Source organism: Corythoichthys intestinalis, chromosome 1, assembly GCF_030265065.1.
Source record: "Corythoichthys intestinalis isolate RoL2023-P3 chromosome 1, ASM3026506v1, whole genome shotgun sequence".
Classification (NCBI taxonomy): domain Eukaryota; kingdom Metazoa; phylum Chordata; class Actinopteri; order Syngnathiformes; family Syngnathidae; genus Corythoichthys; species Corythoichthys intestinalis.
Genome location: NC_080395.1, coordinates 11,545,321 through 11,565,026, shown reverse-complemented (window position 1 = coordinate 11,565,026; position 19,706 = coordinate 11,545,321). Strand labels below are relative to the sequence as shown.

Sequence of the window (19,706 nt, the reverse complement as noted above, 5' to 3'; positions counted from 1 at the left end):
TAAAATGACGAGCAGTCAGATGACTTTTGTTAACGCTGCCTTTATTTGGTTAACAAGACTCAGATACAATAAAACACACACGAGGGGATGCGAGCTCAAACTACCTTGTATCGGCTTAGCTGTCGTAAAGCAAGTGTCGTTATTGCCGCAAACGTAAACAAAGGGCTGCACGACAGATACATTACAGACAGCGGCTAGTCTCTGAAGTTGGCACCCTTCCTCAGGTGGCCCATCAGCGGCGGCGACGTCGTCTGCCCGCCCGGCGTCAATCAGAGTATGTCACGTTGGGAGGGGAGGCAGCCAGCTGGCGGACGCGACGATCAGCTGACTGACAGTCTTAAAAAAGATATCAATTCAACGGCCAGTGCCGTCGCACCACTCAGAAGTGCAGTGAGCAGCGTGGGTAACGGTTAAACGTAAACATGGAAGAAAATAAAAGCAGGTTGGCCCTCTGGGTGGGGAATTCAAATTAAAAAAAGAATATAGATGGAACAACTCTCAGAAAATGTAAATAAGTTGGTTTGCCTCAGCGACTGGCTAGAGGATGAGTAGGGAAGAGGGCCACATTTATGTGTACACTACACACACTTTGGACACATTATAAATAATACTGTTTTTGTTACTGTTCTAAGGCTCTGTTGTGTGTTTGTTTTTGCAGAGAAAAACAAATGTTAATGTTCATGCCATCTTGTGGATTTATTGTTATAATCACCAAATACAGTACTTTTGTACAGTATGCTGAATGTATATATCCGTCTTGTGTCTTATCTTTCCATTCCAAAAATAATTTACAGAAAAATATGGCATATTTTAGAGATGGTTTGAATTGCGATTAATTACAATCAATTTTTAAGCTGTGATTAACTCAATTAAAAATTTTAATCGTTTGACAGCCCTTACCTTATGGGGCGCCGTTTGTAAAGCAGCACATGCTGAAAGTTACGACATTTTCTCACATTTAACGCAGCAGTTTTTAAAATGTGTGAAAAATTTAGAGTCACTTTTTTTTTGCACACTAAATCTTAAATCTAAATCTTAAATCTGAATCTTAAATCTAAATCTTAAATCTAAATCTTAAATCTAAATCCTTAATGTAAATGTTAAATCTAAATCCTGAATTTTAAATATAAATCTTATATTTAAAATGTAAATCTGAAATATATATCCTACATTTAAATTTTAAATCTACATCTTAAATCGGGTGAAACTAAATATTTAGCTAATATGCAAACACAGTCTGAGCTGCTCCAACTTTTTTTTTTTTTTTTTTTTTACTCCCGGTCACCAGTCATATGAATTTACATGTTACATAAATATTTAGTTCCAGATTTAGGATTTACATTTAACATTTACGATTTAGATTTGAGATTTGTATTTAAGATTTATATTTAAGATTTAGATTTAACTATCTAGATTAAGAATTTAGATTCAAAATTTGGATTTGGGATTTAGATTTAACATTTAGATTAAGGATTTATATTCAACATTTAGATTTAAGATATATATGTAAGATTTACATTCAAGATTTAGATTAAAGATTTAAATTAGTTCTGGATTTAAATATTCAAGCCCAATACTTGTTATTTAAAAACAAATATTTAAATTGCTAAATAATGTAACAAATGTGCATAAAAATGACTAAAATTTCCAGACCACATTTTAAACACTGATGCGGCGCTAAATGTGAGAAAATGTTGTCGTAATTTTCAGCATGTGCTGCTTTACAAACGGCGCCCCATATTACCTAACCGTTACTTTTCGAGGCTTTGGTCATAAAGTTAATATGAGAAACTTGAAACTGATCAGTGTTGCAACAGTTCAATTTTGCACATCAGATATTTTTTTAAAGAAAAAGTCTTAGCCAATGTTACTTATTTTTTTTATTTTGTTTTTCAAAATATCTACATTTCAGAATGTTGTATTTTCTATTTTTGAGCAGAATTCTAGCTTTGTATAGGCTAATGTTCCAATTGTTGAAAGCACAAAAATGTGTAATTATCAACTAGCACATTTATATTTTGCATTTTGTTTTCTTACTGTACCGAAAATGTACCGAACCGTGACCTCAAAACCGAGGTACATACCGAACCGAGATTTTTGTGTACCGTTACACCCCTAGTATTGTTGCATTGCTTCTCGGTAAGATGTCATGGCGGTGTGTGGCTATGTATTCTACTCAATCTAAAGAAAACTTGTATGAGTGGCCAAAGGGTAGTAGGGCACGTAAATGGACATCTTTTGTTCGCATGAAGCGAATGAAGTTCATGCCATCATCGAGTAGTGTTCTCTGCTACAAACACTTCGAAGATGCCTGCTTCCTCAACCGGTCTGCTTATGATCAAGGATTTGCAAAAAAGTGGGCTTTTTGGATAGATGACTGATGACTTTGTCAAAGCAGAGCTGCCAACTGTTGTGGAATGAACAGTAGAAGGTAGCGACGTTAGCTGATAGGTAACTCGTGGCAAACCCCGATCATAGTTGTATGTCCAAAATCCAAAATCACTGGTATCGCCCATCACTAGTTGGGGGGGCACAACATGTTGATGACCCCTAAACGCAGTGTCAGCAATTAAATTAACTTACAAGTTATCCATTGAATATGGTATGCCCGCCGGTGTCGTGCCAATGTAGTTACCCCAGTCAAAAATTGTATTCCCTGGGCGGAGCCATATGGAGGTAGATTTGTGTATTGAAAAAAAAATAGCTGCTTCAATCAAAATATATATTTTCAACAAAAAAAGGCGCTTCAATCGAAAAAAATGTTTGAATGCAAAAATAAATTTGAAACAAAAAAATGCACGTGAAACCTATTTTTCTTTGATTTTTTTTTGTTTTGTTTTGATTGAAGTTTTTTATTTATTCAAGCAACTATTTTGATTGAAGTATCGTTGACTTGTGTTTGGGCCACATTTTGGCTAGGACATTTTTGTCTTTATTATTCAATCAAAAAAATTTGTTGCTTCAAAAAATATATATTTTTAAAAAGAAATATCCCTTCAATCAAAAAAAGAAAAATTTCAATCATAGAAAAAGTCTTTCAATTTCAGTTTCACAGGGTAAAACCATGTTTAACACCACCAGATGTCCTGGGACTCCTCACCACACATCCAGGTCGAAAAGGAGCGGGGGGGTGGGGGGGTTATGCGCCGGCTTAGAGGCACTCAGACGGCTTTTTTTCATGTAAATGTTTTTTCAGTGTTCAAGTTCTCGGATGGTGATGTAGTGTAAAGTGCTTTGAGCGCCTTGAAAGGTGGAAAAGTGCTATACAAGTATAACACCATTTACCCACCATGCAGGGACAAAAGGGCAGGTGCTCAAGCACCCTGCGACCCCCCACTATCGACGCGCCTGGTCCTCCATGCCGCCTTGTCGTGACAATTACGAACATAAACTTTGGACAAGTTCGTCAAAACAACAATGTCATTTCAAAGGCGTAATTGCAAGGATGATCTGCATTTTTTTAGCTCTTCATCAATATTGTATTTCCAAACCCGGAAGTGTGACATAATTTCTGCAACGCAACAGAAGACTATCGACAGCGAGCACAGCAGCGGCAACGAAACAAATGAAGTAAACAAACAGAATCGGTTGCTCAGTGTCTGTAAACGGGGTCTCCAGGGTAAAACGGACAAATAAAAAATAGTCCAGGGGCATAATGCTCCATGAAACTGCTATGTTAGCATACATTTTTCTATCAAACACAACAGTTCTTTTGGCTTCAAATACTGCAGTTCATTGAAAAGAGGGGTGCAAGAGCAGAAACTGCTTTTTCAGCCTTGTTTGTTTCCGCTATATATTGTATATTGGATAGTTGTGGAAAAGAACAGCACTTGAAAAATAATTTCGTTCTTTATGTCATTTCATATCATTATGTATTTCAGTGTGTTTGCACATGTTAAAGATACATGATAATATTGGTCGCCGATAATTATCGACCAATAATGGCAATTATGACGTCACACAGATAATCCAGATAATAAAAAAATTCAACCGATAATGCAATGCGATAATTATATACTTGATTTAGCCTCCAAATGTGCACAAACAAAGAATTCAGCACGCCGCCTCCTCAACCCCTCCACTCACTGAAGCCCCTGAGGGAGGAGGGGTTGAGGAGGCGGAGTTACACGACAAGAAATAGTTGAATATCATGGCGGCTGTTACTAAAAAAACGACGCTCTCGCCATCTGCGAAACATGTACCGCAGAAGTTCCACGAGGCCGAAAGAAAGCATCCTCATTCAAAACCACTAACCCAGCATTCATTTAAAACTGCGTCACAAAGATTTTTGGAACGAATACGAGGCTGCTGCTAGCAGGAATGCTAAAGCTATTGTAAACACAAGCTAAACTACGGGGCTTGTGACAATACAGAGTCGGGTTGTTTGGGAAAGCAGCCCAAGGTGGGTGGTAAACTCGCATTTAAGGCTAAACACCGGCACGACTGGGGACCGATAGTCTGCAAGTAGCCGTCTTCCGACGGAGCCCGCCGCTCTGGCTGGTCCGGCAGGCCGCCGCCGCCTCCTCGCCGTTGGCGGGGTTCCCCGGCTTCAGGACCTCCGGCGAATACCCCGGTTTCTCGAGCGTTCCCCCACGGCGTGCGAGCAGAGCCAGGCCCCGATTACGCCGCGGCGAACAGGCCGGTGCGGGCGGATTATCTGGTACAAACGCAGCCGCCGAGACGAGACACCATTTTTTTTAACCGAAATGACCCGAGAGCCAAACCCCTACGGCCACCATTCTTCATGAAAAACATGCCAATCACATTTTCACCACGGATATTTGAAAACAGTGATGTCCAGTAAGCAAGCTTATCATGACGGCACAGTGGTTGGGTTAGATGATAATTTAAACATGGAGGAAACAAAGTCAGCCAGTCAATAATGCATTCAGTATGTAAAATGATGAGCGGTCAGATGACTTTGTAACGCTGCCTTTATTTTCGGCTCAACAAAACTCAGGCACAAAACAACACGCACTGGGATGCGAGCTCCAACTCCGTCCAAATAGTACTGCCGTGTATCAGTTTAGCTGCTGTAAAGCAAATGTCGTGAGTGCCGCAAATGTAAACAAAGCGCTGCAGAATGGGTACATGACATCTCGCTCTTTTGAGTTAATCATTTTCACAGTGTGCAACAAAGCATATAACATTAGCAATCACTTTTCAAATTATTTAACTTATTTGTCTGCTCAATTACAGTCACAGTAGATAATCAAAACTTATTGGCACTTATTAACACCTATCAATTTAAATATGCACATTCCTGTTGTAATGAAATAACAATAACATTCTGTAGCCACAAATATTATTCAAAATCTTTTCTTCAAGTTTTTTTTCAGGATTAAGTATAATAATAGATTGCTTAAAATAAGGCTGTTAAGATTATTTTCAGCTAGCTACTTTTCTTCCGAGAAATCTGAGAGAAATACACTTGAAGCGCTGGCAGATAATTTCACTTACTTCCAATAGATTTACACTTAAAACTGACTAGTTTTAAGGAGGTGTGTTTTGCAGTGTAATGTTATATTTGTTAGGAATGGCTTACTTTTAAAGGCATTTTTGACCAACTTAGGTATTTACTTGTTTAATTGTTGCCAAAAGTTTACCATTACACAATGTCAGACAATCTGACATTATTTAGATGTTTGAATTGAATACTTGTCCATATTTTATGTTGAAAAAAGAGCAATAAATTTTATTTTTGCACAGTAATATTTTCTTTTGTGTATACTTTAAAATTTTACATAAATCTTTTAATAGAATTATCGCCTTGACATTACCGGTTGGAATGAGGAGGAAATTATCGGTTATCGTTATCGGTTGAAAAATGTATTATCGTGCATCACTAGCACATGTCTTTCTATACTGATCTTCTGCCTAAATCTTTTCTCGCAAAGTGTGCAGGCGTAAGGCTTCTCTCCAGTGTGTGTGCTTGTGTGTCTGTTTAAACGTCCCTTGTCGATGTATCTTTTATCACAAACTGTGCAGGCAAAAGGCCTCTCTCCAGTGTGTGTGCTTGTGTGAATGTTTAAACTTCCCTTATGGGCGAATTGTTTACCACAATGTGTGCAGGCAAAAGGCTTCTCTCCAGTGTGTGTTCTCGTGTGAATGTTTAAATTTCCCTTGGTGAAGAATTTTTTATCACAAAGTGTGCAGGCATAAGGCTTGTCGCCAGTGTGTATGCTTGTGTGCTTGTTTAAAGCTCCCTTCTCGATGAATCTTTTGCCACAAAGTGTGCAGGCAAAAGGCTTCTCTCCAGTGTGGTTTCTTGTGTGCGATACTAATTGTACCTTCTGAGTAAATCTTTTACCACAAAGTGTGCAGCAATAAGGCTTCTCTCCAGTGTGTGTACGCATGTGTGCCTTTAACTTGCTTTTCCAAGGAAATGTTTTATCACACAGCGAGCAGCGAATAGGTTTCCCAACCGTACATTCTTTTGAGTCTCTTTTAAATGACGACTTGTCTAAGGGGTTTGAAGCATTTTGGTCAAAGTCATCCTCCTCCTCCTCAGTATCAAACTCAGAAGAATGTGACGTTATGTCGTCGCTGTCCGAAAGAGGAGCTGAGAGGCCGTCCGGTTGCGATCGTCCCTCCACCTTTGTTGTCAAATGCTGAAATGAGCCATCACGCAAAGGGTTCGCTGCTCCGCTCTCTTTGCTTGGTCCTTCGTCTTCTTCGCTCTTCACACCGACACCCATTGGAAACTTGAGGATTTCAACTTCATGTTTTTCTTCTTTAATGTCAGGGGTCTCTGGCTCCGCCTCCTGTTTGATCAACGGCATGTCGGACTCCTCCTCCTGTTTAACGTGGATGGGGTCGGGCTTCTCAGGGTGAAGATCTTCTACAGTTACGTCTGAAGGACTCTAGGTGGGGGAGAAAAAAAAAAATCAAGTGATTTGCTGACGTCGGATTTATATAGAGGAAAAACTGGTAGTCCCCGGGTAACGACATACCTGACCGATGCGATTTTAACTTTACAAAACAACAATTCCAAAAGTTGAAAATATTGTATCAGCACCATAATATGGTCCCAAAAAACTAATGGTTGACATCGTCACCTCATCAAGGCAGTATTAAGATAAAACGGTTACCAATTGATGTTTTAAGTGTTGTTTTGGCCTGAATTTGAGTCTTTTTGTGTCATCTTTTGGCCTACCAATATTTAAAAAATATTCATGTTCTACAGTTACTCACAATGTTACTTTTTACTTGAGTATTCTTTTCAATGAATACTTTTTTATACTTTCATAGTGCAATCATCTCGAATTAAACACAGTACATAATAATTTAACATATACAAGTCTTTATTGGACAACTGTAGACAAAAACCAATATCATAGGCATTAACAGTATTGAGAACAAAGTTCATTTCTTTTTCTTTTTGGCCTGCACTAAAATCTCACAGGCCCTCTTCCTGTGTTTAGCTTCGTGCCTCAGCCTGGCCTGCTTCTCCTTGTCAGCCATCTCTGCTTTACATGCTGTCACACTTTGCAGCACTCCACATTCAGCCTTTTTCTATACTTAAACACATCTGATAACAGGAATGCCCTGTCTTTTCCCTTCACCACCACATGATATTCCAGATCAAGCCTGGCCAAGTTCCAAGCACACCTGAGGCCTGCATCCAGCTGCTTTATTGTAATAGCATCCTTCACTCCTAAATCTCTCATCCTGAAATCAGAACATATAAGACGCATTAAGTAGCAAATTATACAAAATCTAAATTATAAAATATACAGTATGTCCTATTTGCATTAAGCAGAGAACAGCTGTACAGCATAAAATATGAATTTACAGGTACAGTATAAATTCCATTCACTTAACTATTATGTGTTCGAGATTACAAGTCTTCAAAGGCATTAACTGTAGTGATCATAACTTTATTTACATTCAACCAAAGCAATTAGTCCCATGGTCCGTTACATCGATTGATATGGCATCATACTGGATAAACAGAAGTACACCTGTAGGCTGTTTTATGAACGGGGGTGTGTACGAACACCGCGGGAATGTGGGTACTTTCAAATGCGACCAGTAGCAGAGCTCTCCGGTTTGATAAACTCTCGATGGCTAAACAAATGAAACGACCTCCACAACAAGGTAAAACTCTTCCCTTTCTGTAATTATCGGAGATTATAGAGGGGCCTTAAATAACTCGTTGTCAAAAATAACTGGTGATCATTCAGAACTTTACTAACAAAGCCTTGAACATGACTTGTATGGAAGGCACTAGTTCATCACTCTAGTTACCTCATTGCTCATGATTTTTTTTTTTCATCGTTAACAAGCGCTTTACAAAGGGGCCTTAAAAAACTCTTCACAACGCCAGCTGGCGACAATTCAGATCCCAACTGACGTTCTAGGGCTGCAGCTATCAAATATTTTAGTAGTCGATTAATCGATGGACTAGTTAGTTCGAATTATCAATAATCGGATAAGGAACATGAAAAATTAAAATACCTGAGCTGAGCCTCAAACAGTATAAATTTTAAAAAATTAGGATCTATGTAAAACAAAAGAACAATTGGCTAACTGCTAAAGTTTTTTTTTTTTTTTTTTTTTTTACAATGCTCTAAACAAATGGCTCAGACACATATTCCCACAAAACAATGGCTGATTATACCTATAAACTAAATTATGAATACCTTAAAAAATATTAGCTCAAACAAAAACTTGTGTTGGTCTTAACAGGGGAGCAGTTGGATTCGGCCATGTGAAAAGAGGCAGACCAGAGGGCAGTGTATCCAACCTAATAGGGGTGTAACAGTACACAAAAATCTCGGTTCGGTACGTACCTCGGTTTTGAGGTCACGGTTCCGTTCATTTTCGGTACAGTAAGAAAACAAAATGCAAAATATAAATGTGTTAGTTGATTATTACACACTTTTGTGCTTTCAACAATAGGAACATTAGCCTATACAAAGGTAGAATTCTGCTCAAAAAGTAACGGGTATTTAAAGATAATCCAACAACAATTTGCTTTTCAGACCCCGCGTATTGGTCAGCTTTCTTTCTGAAAGAAAGCAGAAAAAAGAAGTCCTGTGCTAAAAAGAAAAGCAATCCCAATGACAAAGATTTTGACATGCATTTCTCAAATGAAATGCCTCAATGATTTTTTTTTTTTCTTATGAACTGTTTTCAAAAGCTTTATTGGTGGATTTTCTCAAGTTAAAGCGCCACAGAGAAATTAATAACTATAATTGTGTAAGCAGGATCTGTGTATTATTATTTAATTACAGGGGTTTTAGCTCATTTCAATTTAATTTAAATGGGCTATTATTTATTTTATTATGTGTTTATATTTTACAAATGTGATGCAGTATTCATTTATATTGTATATTTTATGTTGTATAACTTTAGTTCCTAAGTGAATATTAGTTCCTACTTGTTTTGTTGTGGTAGGAAGGTTTTGTATTGAACATGGGGCCGTGTCGGTTATTATCATAGCAGAGAAGACAGCAGTAAATCAACAAAGACAAGTCAACTGTGCCCCGATCTACCACTCAAGAGATCTGATGGACTCAAAAAGTAGGTTACGATTGCATATTAGTTTGAAAATCGACCGGATCCACCATATTTTTACACGAGTGACTTCCGACTCGATCCTAGCTACCGGTAGTAGTATTAACGCAGGAGGGCCGCGTCTCGCGTCAAATAATAGACTCTGCCGTTCTTTTCGCGTGCGTCGCGTTGAGCCGCTTCCGGGACGCATCTAACACGCGGCCGCACTGTGACTGGTGTGCATTGGCTGATTCTAACGCCCGCGTTTCACTGCGTTTTCGCGGCGGCCACGTTGTCCCGCCGTTGACGTTTCTGGACTGTCCTACCGTGTTGGTCCTCTTTATAGTAGAGAAGACGAAGTAAAAATATAATTTACACAAAGAAACTGTAACCCGATCGACTCACAGCTTCGAAAAGGAAGCGTTATATTACGTCAGAAACTCGTTCGGTACGCGTCCGTTCCGAACCGACTACCACGTACCGAAACAGTTCAATACTATTACATGTACCGTTACACCCTTACAACCTAATAAATAAAACTGAATCCAAACACTTTCAAAATAACATTACAACGCCACTTTAATTAAACGAATACTCGAGGCAACAAAATTTAATTCGAATATTTTTTTCTAATCGAAATACTCGTTCGCTACCTTTACCAGCAAAGCCCTGTGTGAAAGGCGCTAGTTAGCCCCTCCGCAGTAAGAGCTACCTCGAGTAACTGCGTTCTACGAGGCGGTGAAATATTGAGGACTATCTGAAGTCAGTTATCAAGAAATTAAGTGATTACTTGCATTATAGACACCATTGCAAGCGCAGGTATTGATTGAAAGACACGACTGAATGATTTATGAAGACTATTTAGGCCATCCACTCAAACCTTTAGCTTTAAGAAGTTAACAATTTTTGACATTAATCCCTTACCTTGCCGCAATTTCCAAACGGTCCGGGCGAGAAGCTGGGATGGAGAGGGGTTCGGCCTCCTCATTGCTGATTTCTGATAACTGTGCTCCCGTCTCTCACTCTTGTCAGTCATTTGTTGTCACGAGAAGAGAGTGGCGGTGATAGGTCTAGGTCATAGGACTAGAGTGTAGTTTTGAGCATAGATTACGGGACTCTCACCCTGTGGTGTCAAAATGATAACAAGAACGGTGAGCAAAAATCCCAGAAACACACGGGGGGACCTAGTGAATGACCTACAGAGAGCTGGGACCACAGTAACAAAGGCTACTATCAGTAACACAATGCGCCACCAGGGACTCAAATTCTGCACTGCCAGACGTCTCCCTGTGCTGAAGCCAGTACACGTCCAGGCCCATCTGCGGTTCGTTAGAGAGCATTTGGATGATCCAGAAGAAGACTGGGAGAATGTGTTATGGTCAGATGAAACCAAATTTGAACTTTTTGGTAGAAACACAGGTTCTTGTGTTTGGAGGAGAAAGAATACTGAATTGCATCTGTAACAGCTGTCAAGTTGTCCTGCAATTTTTTTTGTTTCTCCAGCAAGCGGAGCTGTTGACTCGCTAAAGTTAATTTAACTTTTTACAAGACGTGCAACTTAATATTTTTTGTGTGCATTGTTTTTATTTTCCTGTTGTCATTTTACGATTCTTGGAAGTATATTGTTAATAATAATTCGTTTAAAGGTTAAACTAAAATTGTTACATTTCTAAGTTTAATTGCAGTGAACGCACAACCAATCAGGTCACGTCCTGTTTTGCAATGAGGAAGTAAAAGTCCGATGCAGCAAGCTGTAGCATAAGCAGCACTAGCTCGTCCAAGTTGCTGAAAGTAAGCCATATATAAAAAAAATACATCAAGTAGACTTCCCTGTTTGTTCATGAGCAGGCCAAAGTGGTATGCATATTTTCATTTGTGTTTTTTATATTTTGTATATATTCATTTATGCAATTGTAAATCACTTCATTGTATCACCAGTTCTACGGTGGGTCTGTAGTGAAAGAAAAACTACAGTAAACATCAGTTAAACAAGAACTCTCGAGTCTCCACTCATGAACAAGCCAGGATAGCAACTGAAGAACACCATACACACTGTGAAGCATGGGAGTGGAAACATCATGCTTTGGGGCTGTTTTTCTGCAAAGGGACCAGGACGACTGATCTGTGTAAAGGAAAAAATGAATGGGGCCATGTATCGAGAGATTTTGAGTGAAAATCTACTTCCATCAGCAAGGGCATTGAAGATGAGACGTGGCTGGGTCTTTCAGCATGACAATGATCCCAAACACACACCCAGGGCAACAAAGGAGTGGCTGCGTAAGAAGCATTTCAAGGTCCTAGAGTGGCCTAGCCAGTCTCCAGATCTCAACCCCGTAGTAAATCTGTGGAGGGAGTTGAAAGTCCGTGTTGCCCAACGACAGCCCCAAAACATCACTGCTCTAGAGCAGATCCGCATGGAGCAATGGGCCAAAATGCCAGCAACAGTGTGTGAAAAGGTGGTGACGAGTTACAGAAAATGTTTGGCCTCCGTTATTGCCAACAAAGGGTACATAACAAAGTAGAGCTGAAACGAATACTCGAGCAACTCGAGTAATTCGAGTTTAAAAACTGATCCGAGTAATTTTATTCACCTCGAGTAATTATTTATTTTGACAACTGTAAGCATCACGTTTTGCTCGGACTAGTTTTAATGCAGGACAATGCGCTGATGCCACGTGTGTAGAGGGAGAAGGGGGGAAAAAAAAAAAAAACGACAGCCACTACAAACGACGCCGACGTTGCTAAATGGTAGCCCGCACGATGCTACGTTGGTAGGTACTAGCGTCTGATGAGTCTCATAGAGATCACATGTATGTTGAACTAGATGCGATAGGACAGACTCGGCCACGTCTAGGCAGCGTTAGTAAACAGCCGCCATCTTAAAGCAGTAGAGCGCTATGCGCTAACAAAGAGCGCTAAGCGCTAATAAATAAAGATTAACGTTACTGTCACTAACTCAAGCAACGTTAGCCCTGCGGAGGGCTAGTTTTCTATTAATTAGGACCACTGTCGATGCGTGGCTAACGTGTCTTACATACAGGCTTTAACATAACATAGCGTTGTGGAGTGATGAGGGTGTAAAATAAAAACTCAATCATGCTAACTATCAATTTTAGCTCAGTAGGCATTGCTGGATAAAACACTAAGTAGCACTGGTCCCTAATGTGCTCCAATACAGCCTGTATAATACATTTATTTTGAACACTGCAAAAACTCAAAACCCTATCAGGACTTACAGTTTAGACTAACTTAAAACTTAAAAATGGCTTGACACAAATAGAAATCCAATTGAAACACGAGGGAAAAAATCCTAACTTTTAAGTGATGTGTGTTATCAAGCGTAACGGCATTTTTAGGTATATATATATATATATATATATATATATATATTTTAAAGAGCTAAAGGTTTTTGAGTGAAAGCAGTGAATTAGTCTTTTCTTAAAATTCTAGTTACATCTGAGATATAATTGTTGGCTGTTTTCAACAATATACATCGAAAATAAAGACATTGATTGACTGAAAATGGTTCAAGATTAGATGAAATGTCTTGTTTTCCCATGTATATTTATAAATGCTCTTCACCTAAAAATATATTTCTTTTATGCGATTACTCGATTAATCGATAGATTTTTCAGTCGATTACTCGATTACTAAAATATTCGATAGCTGCAGCCCTATAACCAAGTACTTAGATGAACTTTTGGTATTGACCAAATACTTATTTTCCACCATGATTTGCAAATAAATTCTTTAAAAATCAAACGATGTGATTTTCTGCTTTTTTCCCCCACAATCTGTCTCTCGTGGTTGAGGTTAACCCATCTTGACAATTAGAGGCCTCTCTAATATTTTCAAGAGAGAGAACTTGCACAATTAGTGGGTGACTAAATACTTATTTGCCCCACTGTACTTAAAAAAAAAATCTTTTCTCCCAAAATGAGCAGGCGAAAGGCTTCTCTCCAGTGTGTCTGCTCATGTGTGTTGCTAAATTTGTTTTCTGAGCAAATCTTTTACCACACAGTGAGCAGGCAAAAGGCTTTTCTCAAGTGTGTGTACGCTTATGCATTTCTAAAGAATGCCTCTGAGGAAATCCTTTATCGCAAATTGTGCAGGCGAAAGGCTTCACTCCAGTGTGGTTTCTTGTGTGTAATACTAAATGTCCTTTTTGAGTGAATCTTTGACCACAAAGTGAGCAGGCAAAAGGCCTTTCTCCAGTGTGCATACGCGTGTCTTGACAACAAATACTTCCAACAAAATATTTTCTCACTTAAGGAGCAGGCGAAGGAATTTCTTTCAGTGTGTGTTTTCATGCCTGCCATGAATTAAGTGTCCCGTCTCAAGCAAAAAGTGTACATGGAGGTTATGCTGTTATATCGTCCCTACCAGTGTTGGGCACGTTACTTTAAAAAAGTAATTAGTTATAGTTACTCACTAGAGCTGGGAATCTTTGGGCACCTCACGATTCGATTACGATTACGATTCAGAGGCTCCGATTCGATTATAAAACGATTATTGATGCACCCCCCCCCCTTTTTTTTATTTATTTATTTTTTTTTTTTTAATGTTTTGTACATTAGTTACAAAATTGTTCAAAAATCCTCTCAGGTTAAACCAAACTACTATTTCAGTATCAAGTTAACATATAACAGTAAACAAATATACAAAAATAACAGTAAATAAAAAACTCCAGTCCCCATTCTGTATCAGCAGCTTTAAACAACATTCAATTAATTTAATGTTGTGAATCAACTGTTACAGTTGTTAAAATTACTCCCGTTATTCCATAATTTCCCTTCTGTCTACTTTTGTCAAAGTTTTAAAGATAGATTCAAGACAAGATTCTGCCGATTTAGGAGTATTTTAGATAAAAAAGTTCATTAGGTTCGCTACAACAGAGCCTTCTAGAGAGGTCTACTGATTTAAGATGGCGGCTGTTTACTTACGCCGGAAAGTCTGTCATGTTGCATCTCTATTCAATAATACATGTTTAACACCGAGATCGTCTGTCATTAGTTCTACATATAAATAATATCTACTGTAGCCGCATGTTTGTAGCAACTAGCAACTGGGCGTTGTTTGTAGCGGCTGTCGGCCGCAGTCAGGTATGATTGTTTCTTTATCTAGCGGCATGAGTTGAACATGACATTTACTCTCGGTCCGTTCCTCATTGCGTCCCAAAGACCGCGCTGACTGTGTGTTACTTCCGCTTTACCTGGTATAATTCAATAATCGGAATTTGGATATTTGTGAATCGTTCTCCAATCTTCCACAGCCGAATCGCGAATAATCTAAGAATCGGAAATTTCGCACGCCTCTACGACTCACTACTTCTTCCAAAAAGTAATTGAGTTAGCAACTGAATTACTCTACAGTAAAATTAGTAAAGTAAGTAGTAAAGGGCAAATTTTCCTCTGAATGCTCTGCCATCATATCCCTCTGCCTTTCTGCTGTTCCGGTTTTTGTGTGAAAACATCAGCTCTGAAGTACGTGCGCAATTAGGCTCGAGCGTTTCCGTCACAGAATGGGGGATCACGTGAGATTTGACAACAACGCAGCCATACTGGAAGCAGGTCTGGCTCGCGGGACATTAAACTTTAACTTGCCAGTTCGATAAAGAGACAAACTCGTTACTAAGGCGAAGAACAGATATGTGATCAAACTTAAGGATGTGAACAATGTTGACCCTTACGAGCAAGCCGAAGACAAATGGAGTAAAGATGTCGACGGGCTTCCACAATTACCCGAAATGGACATTCTGCTGTATTTATTGTTTAGTGTATGTTACTAAACTCATCAGCCATTCCAAAATTACAAATCGCTACAAAGCTACACAAACAGTTTTGCTGCAGATGCGTGCAGGACCTGCACATTAGGACCGTATCAAACGGCAACTCCATTGTTCTTGCAAAGGTAGGCTATGTGTGTTTACTATTTTAATTGCCATGAATCTGAACGCACCCCAAGTCTTGGATGACAAATAACAGAGCAGAGTAGACTCGCTACGGCTGGTAGTTTCTTCAATTTATTCTAAGTAAGTAACGCACCGCTTTTCATCGTCAGTAACGGTAACGGAGGGAAAAATATTTATTTATTTATTTATTTAAGGATCCCCGTTAGTCTCTACCAAAATAGAGACTATTCTTCCTGGGGTCCATTCACAGTAATTTAACAATATATACAAAACAATTAATAGCATAAAGCAGGTTTTCATTTCTACAGTGTAGAAAAAATAAAATAAAACAACTACATTTATTTACAATGGCTAAATAAGCATCACTTCCTTACAAATTATAAAATTTTAAAGACTTGTTTTAAAAGAAATGTGATTGCTTGTTGTAAGCATTTCAGGAGGCAGTGAATTCCAGCTTGAAACAGCTCGATAAATAAATGTTCTTTTAAGTGCATTTGTTTTTGGCAGTGGCAAAATAAACGTGGCACTTGAAGCACGTCTCGTGTTAAGCCCATGTCTGTTACAAGTGGTCTGAAGTTTAGAGAACAGGCTAAAAGGTTTGTGTGAGATCCAGATTTTGTGCAAAGAAAGCACTATATGTCAATCTGTCCTTGACTTTCATCCATGACAGTATTTGATGCATTGCATTAATATTTGTACGAAAAGGACAGTTTAGAGCTAATCTAGCAGCCCGATTCTGAGCCATCTGGATTTTGTCAAGGTCTTTCTTGGCAGCACTGGACCACACAATGGGACAGTAGTCTAGGTGACATAAAACTAAAGATTGTAGTACAAGTTCTCTTGTTTCTATTGGCATAAAGTGGACATTACGCCTTATTAAAGAAATATTCCTACCCATTTTCGTCACAATATTATTTATATGAGTCGTCCATGACATAGTTTGTGTAAGATAATATTGTTTTTGGGTGCCAAATATATTGCTCTCCTACAGCTATATACAGCGATACGTGCACTCCAAGCTATTATGAAGAATACAGTTTTAGCCCATGATCATGTGCTTACCGGTGATTGTTCACATCCTGCTGATGAATAGAAACACACACACATGTTGATTCATCACACAATGTCTCAGTACTTTTCCATCAAGCTACAGTACTTTGATTGCAAATGTGGGTTCAAAACAAAGATATCTTGCCTGCTCAGGTAATTCAATCAGGAAGGTTTAATCAGGAAGTGTGACTGTTCAATCACTGACTAGAATAAGGAATTTGCCCGACCGAACCTGCCACGTTGGACAACAGTGTTGTAACTGTACTCTGCTCATCAACAAGCCCTCAATAAAAGTTAGCAGCGCGGGACAGTCAGAGAGAGAATCACTGACATTGCGAGTCAAGCTCTCTCCCTGGCAGCCGCCGGTGAAAACATATCTCCCTTTCTAGTCTGATCCTTTTTCCGGTCCCTCTCTAGGTATTTAATTAATTACAAAAGTGAGTTTAGACCTAACAGTTTGATCTAAAATGACCCCCAAGAGTTTAATCTCTGACACTTGTTCTAATGATTGGTTAAGCAGAGAAAGAGTTAGCTCTGGGGCTTCTCTCTTTGTATATTTAGATCCCAGCAACATACACTTTGCTTTTAGCACATTTAGCTTCAACCTGTTCTCCACAACCCACTCATAAACAGACACAAGCTCCTGTTGTAGCATGTTATTGACTTGATCTAAGCTAGGACCAGAGACATGTATTGTTGTATCGTCGGCATAAATAGTCATACAGGCACTTCGTAACACATATGACATAGCATTTACAAAAACGCTGTAAAGAAGAGGACCGAGACAACTGCCTTGCAGAACTCCACACATCAGGGTTACAGTATCTGAGAGGGAACCATTGTAAGTAACACATTGCGTTCTGTCAACCAAATAACTACTTAAGAAATGAATGGCAGAGTTTTTAAATCCAAAGGCTAACAATTTACTAAGTAGAAGCTCATGATCAACTAGATCAAATGCTGCGCTAAAGTCCAGAAACACAGTGCCCACCAATTGTTTATTATCAATCTGCCGCAGCCAGTCATCAGTTAGAACTGTGAGTGCTGTACTGGTTGAGTAGCCTTCTTTATATGCATGCTGGGCATCACAATGGAGTTGATTTACCTCAAAATAATTCTGAATCTGTTTACACATAACCATCTCCATAAGTTTACCCAGGACTGGTAGGATGCTTATCGGTCGGCTGTTTTGCCCAGTCAGTGGCTCTCTTGAATTTTTAGCCAAAGGAACAACTTTTGATATTTTCCACTGATCTGGATAAATACATTCATCAAAACATAAATTAAAGATATGACATAAAGGCTTAACGATTGATTTGGCTGCAGTTAGATTACCCAGTTACTGAAAAAAATAACGGCGTTATTCCCAACACTGGTCCCTCCCAATAATGAGACCAAACTTAACGCCCTTGGCACACTCTGAAAATGAGAGTGCCACTACCATCCACTGAGTGGATATGCAACACAACTAATGTCATGACCTTACCTTCATTTTTCAGTTGTTCGCCGTGACCAGGATTTCCTCTTCTTATTTTCCACGTTCTACTCTTTGACTTGATGTTTGGATTCCGTTGGACTCCAGTCAGTAGTATTTTTTTCGCATCTTAAAGACAAGTCGAGAAGCGTCTCATACGATTAAAAGTAATTACGCTCATGTTAACCGATCGACTTTTCCTGAAAACAAACTTAACAAATAGGAAGTGGTCAAAGCAATCAGAATGCGTTGACGTGTCTTAGCTAGCGAGCTAAGCTAAACTAAACTAAGTCAAGTCAGCCTGCGAAGCTTCAACATAAAGGCAAACGACTTCCACTATGGTTTAAAATGGGACTTTTTAGTTCACTAAATTCTTACTTCAGTACTTACCCAATGAAAACGATTTGAAGGAGGTCGTTTGGTTTGGAGAAGGGAACACGAAAGAACAGCAAGCCCCGGATAACAAAGGTTGCGTCAATGTGAAGCGGAAGTAGTTCAAGTGCTGAAACTTCAGCGTGGTATGATCAAGCGTTTGGATGTTCCATCACGACTTTACATCTCTGGAGTCAAAAAATATTCCACAAATATGATCAACATATCCGAATTCTAGTCATCACTATCAATACCTCAATTTGAAGGCTCAGAAAAATATTTTGTAAACGTATACACTGAACTCGCTTCATTTGTAAATATTGAAGCCTCTCAGGCTTATTTAATTTAGCTTTTTTATTCTTTGCTAACCATTCCTTTAGTACGAAAGAAGAAGAGTGCAAGGCAGAACTACATCGAAGCGAAGAGAAGGAACGGCCAGGCGAGGTCGCTGTTGGCAAGACGTCTAGACTCAAAGCAGGTTGTTTCACATGGCTTGGAGAAACAAAACACATATAAATTCGTTATATATTTTTGAAATTCATTATTCATGTTTATGTTTAAAATTTTATGCTATAAATGAATTGATAAACTGATAAATATGTTATTAAAAACTTTATTAACAAATTGAAAATACCAACAGAAATGAACATCAGCTATGTCCCCAAGTAACACTCTCGTCAAAAGTTGATCTTTATGTTGAACAGAGAAGAGCTTTAAAATAGTTATAAAATACTTTAGAATTACTCGACCTGCTAAACATCGATCATGCTTAAACACACCTGCTTCTATTGACTGTACTGCTGGAGTACCTCATTGCTGAGGTGGTTGCAGCTCAACGTTGCATTCGTCGGAAGAATTGACCGAGAATAAATTGTCTTTTACCCAAAACTTGGCATGTTTAATTTCCACTGACATGCGGACACATCCTCTCTTATTGCTGTCTTCACAGGCAATCCCACATATCAAAGTCATCAAAGTCAAACACAAAGAAGTAATAAATGTAGCACATTAGAGAATTAAGTCCCATCCTGCCATCTTGTGGCGAAAAGATAATATGTCAATAATAACAAGCAATAGGAACATTATTTCAACATCAACTGAGGACACATTTATGAATACAAAACATTTCCTCCACCATTTCTTTCAACACCCCCCCCCCCCACTTGTTCTCATGTAGATTGCCTTTTTAACAACCAAATGAAATTTTACATTTCAAATTCCAAAAATAACACTGTCAAACTTCAATTTTAACTTTGTTACAGGTTTTGTCATGATATCAGCTATCATGTCATCCGTTATCAATCAGGTAGCACTCCGCATCTCCTCTATTGAGTGCAACTTCACTGCACCGGGTACCATCTGCCAACTCGACGCTGTGGTTCGAAGTTGCTTTTGAAT

General features: G+C 38.8%; 1 protein-coding gene across 9 annotated transcripts; it reads right to left on the bottom strand.

Annotated features, from left to right (window-relative positions):
• Positions 1 to 1,158: 1,158 nt before the first annotated feature.
• LOC130925106 (gastrula zinc finger protein XlCGF7.1-like) lies at positions 1,159 to 19,451 on the bottom strand. 9 transcript variants are annotated; one of them, XM_057851303.1, is made up of 5 exons: positions 19,088 to 19,451; positions 18,327 to 18,496; positions 17,949 to 18,065; positions 10,426 to 10,624; positions 1,159 to 6,863 (listed from the first exon to the last, which is right to left on the bottom strand). In XM_057851303.1, exon 5 carries the CDS (start codon positions 6,780 to 6,782, stop codon positions 5,814 to 5,816), a length of 969 nt encoding a protein of 322 aa, XP_057707286.1. In that variant the 5' UTR covers positions 6,783 to 6,863; positions 10,426 to 10,624; positions 17,949 to 18,065; positions 18,327 to 18,496; positions 19,088 to 19,451; the 3' UTR covers positions 1,159 to 5,813. The 9 variants fall into 9 exon arrangements, with proteins under 9 accessions (XP_057707286.1, XP_057707287.1, XP_057707288.1 ...); XM_057851304.1 differs by having other exon boundaries at positions 10,426 to 10,584; XM_057851305.1 differs by having other exon boundaries at positions 10,426 to 10,571.
• Between the last annotated feature and the right edge of the window lie 255 nt (positions 19,452 to 19,706).